Source organism: Pagrus pagrus (genome assembly GCF_965226575.1).
Source record: "Pagrus pagrus genome assembly, chromosome: 11".
Classification (NCBI taxonomy): domain Eukaryota; kingdom Metazoa; phylum Chordata; class Actinopteri; order Spariformes; family Sparidae; genus Pagrus; species Pagrus pagrus.
The window spans coordinates 30,513,545-30,526,511 of NC_140195.1; the positions used below are offsets into that span (position 1 = coordinate 30,513,545).

The window sequence follows — 12,967 nt, forward strand, 5'->3', positions numbered from 1 at the left end:
TAAATAGATATATAAATAAGACACATGGTTTTAGTACCCAGCCAGGTATATTATCTGGACCAGCAGACTTTTCTAACATCTCACACTTCCTTCCTGTCAAAGATAGCCATCATCATTCCTGTATTTAAAAAGTCTGCTGTGTCTAGTCTTGTTTACCGCCCTGTGGCTCTCACCCCCAAACAGATAAAGTGCTTTTGGAAACACAGTTTTTGTCCCTAATTGGACAAGCCGTCCCCAATTAATTGATCTTTAGTCTGAAATTTGTCCCGGAAAGTAGCCAAAGTCAGAAACATACCCTCACACACTCACAAGGTGAAACCAGTGCCAGCCACACTGTCATGGCTGGTGAATATAATTCCTTATAGCCAACAATTACAATGTAAGTATATGTATTAAAAGTTAATTATTTGATGAGTTATGCTAGTTTGTAAACTGAAGCAACAATCAAAATGTCCATGAAAACAGTGCTTCATATGATAATGACACAGTGTATAATTGAACATTAACACAGTAATTTAGTCAGATCCTTGAGAATAACCTGCATGTGCAGATGATATGAAACAAAGGATGCCGGAGTTACACCATAATTATGTTGTCTATTTGTTCAATTTGTTCATTTTCTGTGTTTGTGTGTAAGACTTTTTTTAATCTCCTTTTTCCATGTAACAAATAAATGTTAATAATATGAAAATCCTACAAGTATACAGTCCTGCTAGTGGTGTCTAGACACTACAGCATTCATTACATCTCATATTGTAAAAGTATTGGACAGGACAACAACAAGGTGTTGATTCTGCTGTTAAATGTTAGCATGCTGGGTGTTAGCATTCACTTCCATACCCATTCACTTTCCTTAGTGTGCTGGGATGCCCGATTGTGAAGAAAAGGAAGCTGGAGGAGGCTGAGGCCGAGGAGAACCAGTCTGCTCCCAAGAGGAGGAACCAGCCTGCCAAACAGGCAGCAGATGAAGGTTTCACTGCGGACAGTGAGGAGGAAGTGGAGGAGGAAGAAGAAGACCTCAAAGAGAAGAAGAAAAACAAAACAAAAAGCAGGCCTGAGGATATAAAAGGTGAGTGAAACCATTAAAAACTGACATTACAGCACAGTACCAGTGAGGAGACCAGAGAAAGGGAGAAGTGGCCCTCATCGAACTGTGATCATCCCCTTTACACCTCTCATTTTGTTTCATTTGAATGACTGTTGGATGCTTTAAGAATTTAAACTATCTATGCACCAATTAAGGAAACATCAGAAATCTAAAGTAGCAGAATGTGGAACAGAACAATAGTTTTCGTTTTTTGTTTGATTCTATTACGTTAATTATCTTGCGACGCCTCAGATTACACCAAACCTGGTCTGTGTTCAAGGACTAATGTTGGCATTTTGGAACTCATCTTTTGGAAGTCAGCATTAAATAGTGCTTAAGAACATCATTAAATTACAGGAACAAACAACACGATTCTACAAGTGTGGCAGGAAAAGAGTGAGTAGAGGACTGACAGCTGATGAAAAGGATAGTTTGGATATATGTTGCAGGGAGAAGAGTGGGTCATGTGAGTGTAGCAGCAGACTAGAGTTGACTGCCTTAGCTATCACAGACTTCACCTTATTAATGTTAAAAAGGGCAGATAAGTTCAACTGAAAGGTCAATCACAATGCATGTCTCAGTTGTAAGTTACAATAGAGAGATGACAATGACATTCATCTATATTTTCATCCACAGCAGACTGCTCACTGAGGAAAGAGGTCACAGAAACAGCAGTTTGTCCTGCGGCTGAAGACGGCAAGAATGAAAGCATCACCTCTGAGACTGAGAACGAAACTGACAGTGAGAAAAGTGAGGAGGCGAAGCCAGTAATCCTCACAGATGATCATAAGCAGGAGGAAACGGAGACAAAGGAGGAGGAGGAAGGTCAGCTGGTGATGAAGGACCAGGCATCAGAGCAAGCTGAAGAAGAAACGTTGGTTACTGAGGTAAAAGACACAAAGGAAGAGGAAGCCGAAGAAGAAGAAGAAAATGACGAGGAAGAGCAGCAAGAAAGGCAAGAAAATATTGTAGAAGAGAAGGAGGTGGAAAGACAGATGATAGGGCAGGAAAACTCTGATCACCAGTACTCCAGTGGAGATTACAACCATCAGGCCAAAGAATCAACGGAGGAGCAGAGTAAGATGGAGGAACGGGAGGAGGAGGAGGAGGAGGGCGAAGAGGAGGAGGGCGAGGAGGAGGAGGAAGAAGAGGAGGAGGGAGAAGAGAGGGAGTTCCACCAAGAGTTTACTTCTCCTTACACTTTGAGTCCATGCACTCAGGGATCTGAAGCCACACTCAGGGAAGAAAAGGTCAACACTCCCATGACTGAGGAAGAGGAAGATGATGACGAGCCGGAGGAAGAGAGAGAGGAAGAGGAGGATGAGAGGAAGGGCAAAGAAGCCGGAGAGGTGGTGGAGGAGGTAGAGGAGGACCGAGACTCTAGCAAAGCCTCTTCGACTACAGTGGTTATAGAAGTCCGTTCTGAGGAGGATGATGACGAGGATGATGATGAGGAGGAGGAAGAGGAGGAAGAAGAGGAAGAGGAGGACGGAGAGGAGCAGGATCGTCTCTCAGAGGGCTCAGGAATCACAGATGACTCAGAGAACTGGGATATGACTCGGGGGAACCTGGGGCTTCTGGAGCAGGCCATCGCCCTGAAGGCGGAGGAGGTGAAGGGAGGTCAAGAGGCCCAGAGCTCCCCAGAGTACCATCCATACAGCACCTCCAGCAAAAACTGTGAGCCTGCTGCTGCAGCCCGCCGCGCCGCGCACTACAGCAAAGGTACACTTACTGTTACTACCAGCAGACACAACAATAGTTCATAATGTGGTACTGGTTATTCTACAGTATAGAGTAATGGATTATGGAAATTAGAAATATATAAATTAATATGCCATTAAAATGCATTAAAAATAATATTAAAAATAAATGTAGGCACTAACTGATATCTAAAATGTGACATGAATGGCTATTTATTCACTTGAATGGATATATATATATATATATTCACATTTTAACTATATTCAACAATTATCTTTTTGTTCATTTTGTTCATTCTTAAAGCCATAAACTCAATTTAAAAATGTTTAAGTTCATTTTAAAATGCCTTCAACTTCTCTTCATCTTTTCATACTCCATAAGCTGTTTCAGAACACAAATGTATATATATATATTGGATTCTTCATTCCCACCCCACTATTGTGACTGTTCATACTCCTCCTTCTAATATGTCAAAGTCACAAATTCATTTTTGGCTGTAGCTTTTCAAGAAACCTCAAAATATTCCATCTTTTTCATACATTTTGGCATTATTTTAAGATTTGACAGCCAGCGATGTACATTTAGCATCAGCTTTTAAACAAACCCTAAAATATTGTTCAGATATCCTTGACGTTATTCAGTGTTTTTACGGCCAGCAATGCGCATTTGGTGTCAGCTTTTCAACAGCCGGCGGTTACAACCGCAAGTTCTTCAGAGCTTGCCTTCTATAGTTTATGTATTTATTTATGAAACACTTTAAGTGACAGCCCCCTTATTAGCAAAATGCAGCAGAAATACATAAGAATATTAAAAAGAAAATACATTAATAAATTCATTTGGGGAAATAATTAGGGGTAAAAAGCAATTAAATGAATAGGCTGCATGATTAAATACACCAATAAATAAGTACTTTTAAAAATTAATAAATTAATAAATTAAATGCAAAATAAATAGTTTACAATAGTAAATAGATACAAAAGCAAAGTAAAACAGAAATGTATGTCACATTTTCTAAATGAATGAGTGCATACATTTATTTTTTATATTGTTGGTGAATTTAATGGAATATTAATTTATTTAATAAACAATGTATTTCTCAATTTATCTTTTATTTTGGTACATTTGGTCCTCAACAGTGGATGTGGTTTGATTATGAGGGGTGTTATAGATTTCTTTGGTAAATATGTCACATGTTATATTAGGTTAAAATGTAATATTCTTCACCAACATTAATTTATTTTGCATATATTAATTGTTTGAGATTTAATAAAACTTCAAGTCCAGTAGAACTATACTTGACAACCAGGGTTGTTCACTGTTCCTGGATATTGTCTGTAAAAACCCTCTCTGACTTGAATTCATTGGGGTTTGTCAATGGTTATGTGTTCTTAGAAGAAGTGAAATTTGGCCAACTTCTAATTAAATACTTTTTTGTGTTGGTTTTCACTGCACAGTGACTCTCCACACTGCTTTGTGGTAAAATAATCAATCCTTTGTTTAATTATTGGTCCTAAAAGTAGTCACAATTATAAACATTGAGTCCAAGGCCTAGTCCACACATACACAGGTGTTTTTGGAAATGCTTCTAAAACAAAAATGATCTCCATCCAGACAAGCGTTTTAGCACAGTTTCAAAAGTAATCTCTGTTCATACTAACACACCTGAAAAGGCATATCATATGCACCTATATAAACAGATTGTCAAATCTGTTGGTAGTTGCAAAAAATATTATGACCAATTTTTACTTTTACCTACTCCTCTTTGCGTACTTACTACTACTACATACTATACTGTATTTGTTGGGTATCAGGACTGGTACCAAGGCTGGTACGTTTTTTCTGCAAACATGACTGATCTTCACAGAATCCTCCTGGATAGTGGTGTTTTGATTTTAACGTTGCTGAACAGCTGTTTTTGTTTCTCTTTTCCATGACTCAATTATTATCTCTGTTTGTGTATTTTTAATTATAAAAAATATAACATCAATTCTGTCAATGTAAACTCAAACACTCCACAACAACATAACACATACTCAGAGTTCACATTTGCTAATGATGCTACATCCAATCATGAAGTGAACATGTATGTCTGCGTCATCATCTCCAAAAATCTCTTATTTCTGCCAGTCCAGTCATAAACACTGTAAACAGAGTTCACCTTGGAATGATGTTCCAAAAGGTGTGTTTCAGTGACCTAGTCCTAAAGCCTCAAATTGTCTGCCATACTTTGCACAGTTGACTGGTACTAGTAATGGGTGGATGGATGAATACTTAAAGTTGCTGATCAAATCAAATCAATTTTATTTATATGATGTGCTTTAATTCATTATTGCTGCCATCTAAACCACACCCTCCTGTATACAGAGAAGAAGGAAGTGAAGTGTCCAACCCCAGGGTGTGATGGGACAGGTCATGTGACTGGGCTGTACCCTCACCACCGCAGTCTATCTGGATGTCCTCATAAAGACAGAATCCCTCCAGAGAGTGAGTAGCCAATACATTACCTTTAATAACACCAGAGACCACCAGGAGACAAATCTGACATGGCTAATACGTATTCTGTGACTTTCAGTTGAACTGAGCCTTTACACTCCTTATATACACAATTTTTATTTCCATATTCAACTACTTGGGAGCTTTGGCAGTGAAGGTCTAGTTATATTTTGTTAGTATTGCTGTTGTTATTACTACTCCTATTACTAGTACTACCACTACTACTTCCTTCTGTTCTACTAATACTACTTGATGTGTTATCACAATTGCTCTTTCAAGTACTGTGTGTTTCATACTGTATATACTCTTCTTACTACTGCTAGTGATGTAAAACCATCTGCAGCAAACTAAAAAGACTGACCCGAGTTTGTGTCTGCTGTGTCTGTAGTCCTGGCTATGCATGAGAACGTCTTGAAGTGTCCGACTCCTGGCTGCACAGGCCAGGGCCATGTCAACAGTAACCGCAACACACACCGCAGGTTAATGACACACCCAAGGACACACACACACACACACACAGAACTCAATGGCTGTGTAAGCATGGACCCTAATATTTCACTCATAATCAGAATAATTGGCCAGTTGGGCAAAAAATGTCTCATGTAACTGTCTCAATTGGAAGAACTGTATCAATTGGAAGAGACTGATCTGATCCGGCACAATCTGAATAATTCATTCACAGTAAGAGGTGGCCTCAATAGTCTGGGAGAAACGAGCTGGGAGAAACAGGCTTCAGAAGCAACACATGAACGAGGTGCACCCTAAGTGCAGAGGGAGCTTGAGCCAGAGCACAGCAGGGTTAACAATCTTGTCAATCTCAAAAGGTCCAATGTATCTAGGTGCCAACTTACGGGAGTCGGTCTGGAGGGGGAGATCCCAAGAGGACAGCCACACCTTTTGTCCTGGTTGGTAGTTGGGCCAGTTGTTGGTTCTAAGAAGCTGAATAGAGTAGGGAGGACCGGGCAGTCTGCCAAGCCCGAAAACACTGCAGGTGTTCCTGGACTGACAGCAGCGCAACTTCAGTCTCCTGCTCAGGAAACAAGGGTGGCTGGAGACCATTAGTGACCATGAATGGTGACATACCTGTGTCAGAGCTGACCAGGGAGTTATGAGCATACTCAATCCAGGGAAGATGAGTAGACCAGGAGACAAGGTGTCTGGCAGTAATACAGCACAGCACCGACTCCACGTCCTGGTTTGCCTGCTCCGTCTGCCCGTTGGTCTACAGTTGGTAATTTGCTGCAGGCACAGACTAGCAGGCTGAGACAAACTCCTTTGTGTCAGACAGTTGGCCACCAAAACCATTGTCGGATGAGGAAGAGGGTTCTTTGGAAACCTGGATGACAGGCCACCTTTGAGGTGTGCCCCCACTGGAGCACTGGAGATTTGGCTGAATCCAGGATAAACATGCAGTTAGGTGGACAGTTACTTGGGGGAGGTTGACAGCACTGCGCCACCTCGATTGGGCGCTTAATCTCCGACCTGGCTGCTGTAACCACACATTTGGGGGAGACAGAGGGCTCTTCAGAGGTTTCTTCTTGGGAGAAGGTGAACTGACGAGAGAGGGCATTGGGCTTAGTGTTCTTAGAACTGGGGTGGTAGGTGAGGTTGTAGTTAAAGCGGCCCAGCAACAAAGCCCAGCGAGCTTGGTTCAGCCGGTTGGCAGAAAGCAGATAGGCAAGGTTTTAATGGTCAGTCCACACGAGGAAAGAATGGGCAGCTCCCTCCAGCCAATGTCTCCATTCTTGGAGGGCGTTGCCAACATCGGAGCTCTTTCGGCTGAAGAGAGGTGACGGGAGAAGAAAGCGCAGGGATTAAGTTTTTGGTGTGCTGGTGATCACTGTGACAGGACGGCTCCCACTCTGGTGTCAGATGCGTCTATCTCCACCATGAATTGTAGACTGGGGTCAGGGTGAGAGAGGATCAGAGTAGAGGAGAACAGCTTCTTCAGATGGATGAAGGCTTCTTCAGCTCCAGAGGACCTGTGAAAGTGGAGCTTGGTGGAGGTGAGCTGAGTCATTGGGGCTGCCAAACGGATGTAGTTGCAGATGAAACGTCGATAGAAGTTGGCAAAACCAAGGAAAAGATGGAGTTGCTTACAGTTCTCAGGAGCCGCCAACAAGTCACTGCCTGCACTTTGGTGGGATCCGTCTTCACCTGCCCTCATTCGATGACAAAGCCCAGGGAATCCACGGATGGAGATTGGAAGTGACATTTCTATGCCTTCAAGTAAAGCTTGTTTTGTCCGTAGCAAACAGACACGCTGAACGTGCTCCTCCTGAATCCGGGAGAAGATGAGCATATCATCCAAATAGATGAACACAAACCGGTTCAGCATGTCACTAAGAACATCGTTGACCAAGGCCTGGAAGACTGCAGGGGTGTTGGTGAGACCAAAGGGCATGACTTGGTACTCAAAATGGCCAAGAGGAGTGTTAAAAGCTGTCTTCCATTCATCTCCTTCTCGTATGTGCACCAGATGATATGCATTGTGTAGGTCACGCTTGGAGAAGACGGTGGCCTGGTGAAGGGGTCCAAAACGCTGAGTCGATGAGAGGGAGAGGGTATTTGTTCTTTACTGTTATGTCATTAAGACCTCTGTAGTCAACACATGACCATATAGATCAGTCCTTCTTTGCCACAAAGAAGAATCCTGCCCCTACTGGCGAGGTTGAGGGGCAAATGAGTCCAGTAGTCACTGAGTCGTTGATGTAGGACTCCATGGTGTCTCATTCAGGGCGGGTAAGGTTGTAGAGACGGCTCGTAGGAAGAGTGGCACCAGGAAGTATGCTGATTGAACAGTCATACAGTCTGTGTAGAGGTAGCGAAAGAGCACAGTCCTTGCTAAATATGTCGCTATGGTCATGATATTCTGAGGGAACTGAGGAAAGGTCAATGTGTTCAGGGGTGGCAGGAGTAGAGTGGATTCAGGAGGGGGCAGCAGAGTGAAGGCAAAAGAAATTACAATATACACTCTAGCTCAATTCTGGCGGCAGACCAATCGATATGGGGATAGTGAATTTCTAAGCTACGGAAGACCTAAGATGACTGGGGAGTGAGGTGAAGGGATAACAAAAAAATGAATAGTCTCTCTATGATTACTATACAGAAGGAGAGTGAGGGGAGCAGAGAGGTGGTGCTAAGGTGTTAGCATCAGGTGAGATGATAGATAGCTGGGTCACCACTTGGTCCATGCAGCCTCCGAGCTACGAAACACTGGATGTGAAGCACGTCCATGTAGCACGTCCAAGAGGGTCTGCTCATGTTGTCCTACCATGGCTCCTTGAGAGGAGAGGGAATGGCGCAGGTGTTTGGTCTCTGCTGGGTCCATGTGACCAGATTGTTTTGTTAAGGTCGGGGATTTGTTGGACCCAGAATGCAGAGGCTGGAGGCAGTAGAACAGTTCAAAGGTATTTATCAACAAAAACAAACTGGGACGTTGAAAGAGAGGAGGGCTGGTAGGCAGGTTGAGTGGTCTGGAAGCAATGAGGTGAAAACACAGGTGAGCAGGTGGAGCTGCAGGCTGAGCGGAGAGACGCTGAGGGTTCATATGGGATGGAACGATCTGGCACTAGAGTAGTATAGCTGGAGTTGATGAGCTGACGACAAGCAGATGTGTCTCTCTGCTGCAGCAGTCACACCCACGGACACAGACACACACACTAGGAAGGAGCGGGCAAGGGAGAAAGGAGAGGGGAAAAACAGACAGGGGAAAAAACATAACAACAAAAACCCTGACTGCCACGGCTGAACTGTTACAGTGAATGCTTAATCTGAATGTTTCTCTCTGTTTGGGATACTTATATTCTTTCTGCATGTTGGTCTCATGTGGGTGTAACATTAGGTGGTGCTGCTTCCAGAGGGACAGAAACATGGTGGTAGTACAACAGAACTGGTCTGTGGCCAATACAACAACAAACAATGAGTTGAACAAAGTGTGAACGAAATTTATTTTGGAAAAAAAGTTTTCTTCTTCTGTTATATTTCGAAACAGATTTGCTTCACAGTGAGCGGAAAAACTTTGCACATGCCAAGATAGTTGTATTCTGATTAAAATATTTGGGACATGTAAACACATCTATTTCATCTCTTTATTTAGCATCCATGTAAACTGTTTAGTTGGAATCTCTAATCAGAATGATTACAATCAGATTCAAGAAATACTGTCCATGTGACCACAGCTTATCTTACATAGTCTGTGGTTGGGCAGCTTTTAATTTTTCAATAATGGTCTAAATTCAGTTTTGGAGTTCTTTTTTTGGAGTCAAGTTCTGGAATAGTTAGCGTAGAAATTATCCATATTTAAGACAGAATATTTGCACATACACAGTGAAACCCCAAACTGAATCAATGTCATCTAATATTACTTACACTAACTTAATCTGTCTTTAGAAGGCATATCAACAATTAAACCTTCTTATCTGCATATTAAAGGATCATTTCTGCCAAAAATGTGAATTCAGTCATCATCTCCTCCCTCCATGTTGATGGAAAGTCAGGTGAAGTTTTGTAGTCCACAAAACATTTCTGGAGCTTCACAGCAAAACAGCGTTGTAGCATTCTCCTAAACAACTGAAGTAGCTGGAGACTTGTTTGAAAATGTAAAAAAACAAGCAGAAACCATAAAAAAATATATAAAATGGTTTCATACAGCTCATCAGATGAGCTGCAGGATCTGAAAAAAACATTATTTGATCCCTTATTTAAGCTGAAATCTTCACTGTAGCTGCCGAGCTATAAGTGTTAGCTTGCACCCCATCTACTAGCTTTTGTAAGGTGTAAATAACGTCTTATCAAATCAATTTGGGATCTTGGGGCTTCTGGAGACTTGGATTACACCGAACGAGCTGTATGGAGCCATTTTATGTTGTTTTTTCAGGTGTTTTTAACATTTCAAACCAAAGCCCTGCTTCTTCTCTAGTTGTTTAGGAGAATGCTGCAACACTGTGAAGCTCCAGAAATGTTTTGTGGATTAAGAAACTTAACCCGACTTTTCGTTGGCATGGGGGGAGCTGATAAGGACTGAATTTTCATTTTTGGCTGAACTGTTCCTTTAATTATGACCTACTCATGAGAGTTGTGTTCCATTACATGCAAACGTTTGGATCTGTCTCCCCTGTCAGTCTGTCCGGCTGCCCCATTGCAGCTGCAGCTAAGCTGAATAAAAGTCAGGACAAGCAGGTTCATTTACAAGCTTCAGCCAGTGAACCCTCTTCCAACTCTGACAGGGTGCTCAGGTGAGACATGCAAGCTAAGTGTTTTGTTTTCCAGTTCAGCTTTTGAATGCATACACACCACTATAGGGATAATGCATAACTAATGGCTTGTCCCCTAGGCCCATGTGTTTTGTGAAACAGCTGGAGATCCCTCAGTATGGCAGCTACCGGCCCAACACGGTGACCACCACACCTCGAGCTAACCTGGCCAAGGAGCTGGAGAAATACTCAAAGGTGTCTTTTGACTATGCAAGCTTTGATGTCCAGGTGTTTGGAAAGCGTATGCTCATTCCAAAGACACCCAGCAGCACTGAAACGTCACCCAAAGCCTTCAAATGTAAGACCCACACACTTCATCTCCATGCTCTACCTCTGTAATTGATTTTGACATGCCAATTGAGAAATTTGCTTGAAAAAGCGTCTTTCGCTGGAATACAGCTTAATTTATATGAAGGGAGATATCGGAGATATAAGCCACTACTGTCTTAGACACAAAATATGAAGTGGAACTCAATTGAAACCATCTTTGCCATCATATTTATCCAACTTGACACGTTTCTTAGCAGGAAACTTGCTTAAAAAAAAAGCTTCTTTCACTGAAATTTAGATTATTTTATAATAAGGGGCAACAAGGCGCTGATTTCAGAGAGAGGAAATCTAAATGGACTTGACTCCTTTCACTTAAATGCAGCTTAACCTACAATAATGTGCAGCAATGTGCTCTTCTCACAGAGAAAAGCTAATAAATGACATTTATGACTTTGACACAAAATATGCAGTGGAAAACAATTGAAATCATGTTTACCATCATATATATCCAACTTTCACATTTATTGGCAGGAAACTTCCTTGAAAAAGATACTTTTACTGAAAACAGCTTAATTTACATTCAGGGGCTGAAAGATGCTCATTTCAGAGACATAAGCCCAAAATTGACATGTCTTCGACATGAAACATGAAGTGGAACACAATTGTAACCATGTTTACCATCAAATTTATTCAATTTTACACTTTCTTTGCAAGAATTTGCTTGAAAAAGCTTCTTTCACTGAAATAAAGTGTGATTTATAATAAGGGGGAAAAAGACACTAATTTCAGAGAGATTAGTCGATTAAGTCTGGGAGTTATTTCTTTATTTCCTTTGAAAAGAGACAATAAACCATTTCTTAGAAGCAATAAAGATAGATCGCATCATAGTCATCATAAAAACAACAGTAAAGCAACCATATGAAGAAGACTGATTAGATGTCCATGGACATTATACAATATCTCCTTGGATCTATGCAGGTTTATTTTGATTTTGTAAGAAAATACAGTATGTAGATATTCTTCAGAATCTTCCCATTAAGCAACATAAATATATTACAACTTAAATATATTTTATAATGTCAATGCCAACAAGAATCTGTCACACAAGATAAGGACCCAGAAGCACAACTCGAACCAGTTTAGGTTTCTCAGAAAAGGCAGTCTTTACTGAAGAATAGTTTGGTATACAAGAGATCAGTCAGCGCAGCAAAAGTGCAAAAGGGATCAGGCAGAGGCAAAGTCAGGTCCAAAAAGCAGGGTAAAAAACTCTAGAAAGAATAATTACTTGGAGAATGCTGGAACTCTTGCAACAAAGGGCGAAGACGAACTGGCACAGAAGACAGGGAGCATGTGGACTATATACACAAGGGAGGTGGGAATAATTAGACACAGGTGAAACACACATAGGGAGGGGTGGACTGGAGACACACAAGGGAAGGAAGGGAATCTGGAGTGAGAGGAGAGTTAGACACCAAAAATAAAACAGAAAACAGAACTAAAAGAAAGAAAAAACAAAAACATGACCTAATGGCAGACGAAACATGACAAATGCTTGTTTAATGCGATGTTTATATGCATTCATTACTGTAGTTTAAGAGCACAAATTAGATATTTATGTCCATGATTTATTAATTGAATTCATAATTAATAATTAATAATAATAATAATAATAATAATAATAATAAACACAAATTAGTGACTGTTTTCTCTACCTGCCAGGCTCTGTACATGACTGTGGTTACCATTCAAAGGAGCACACACCAGGGCTTTTATCCTGCTTATTAGGGTGGGCTGGTAGAAAGCAACTTTGGCGGTAGGTAGCTCAGAGGTTAAAGAAGCAAAGCAGCAAAAGGTGTCAGTTAAAATCCTTGATGAGATGGCACAAAAACCTGGCAACTAGTGGATTGTCAAAGTCAAGATCAGATTTAACATCTTGTTAAATATTAAGTGTGTCCTCAGCCTCATGGCTGTGTGTTTGTGTATGGGGTGTTTGAAAGGGTTAAATGCAGATGATTCATTTCCCCATGGAGATTAAAAAAGTAGCATTCTATTCTCATTTATAAAGAACAGACTGAGCAAGGAGGGGCTTTGAGTAGAGGTCTGGCAGATACGGACCATTATCTTCAGTCTGTCTTTCTCCCTTCATCAAATAAACTACAGT

At 41.2% G+C, this 12,967-nt stretch overlaps 1 protein-coding gene across 11 annotated transcripts in view; it reads left to right on the forward strand.

Annotated features, from left to right (window-relative positions):
- Positions 1–12,967, forward strand: part of LOC311265696 (myelin transcription factor 1-like) — a 42,299-nt gene that overhangs the window by 9,937 nt on the left and 19,395 nt on the right. For 8 of the 11 annotated variants that reach the window (XM_084367622.1, XM_084367626.1, XM_084367623.1 and 5 more), the window contains exons 6-11: positions 858–1,069; positions 1,724–2,809; positions 5,153–5,272; positions 5,670–5,760; positions 10,405–10,518; positions 10,617–10,834. In XM_084367622.1, coding sequence (XP_084223748.1) covers positions 858–1,069; positions 1,724–2,809; positions 5,153–5,272; positions 5,670–5,760; positions 10,405–10,518; positions 10,617–10,834 — 1,841 coding nt within the window. The remainder of the gene's footprint in view (positions 1–857; positions 1,070–1,723; positions 2,810–5,152; positions 5,273–5,669; positions 5,761–10,404; positions 10,519–10,616; positions 10,835–12,967) is intronic. The other 3 variants (XM_084367621.1, XM_084367618.1, XM_084367617.1) reach the window with 2 other exon arrangements.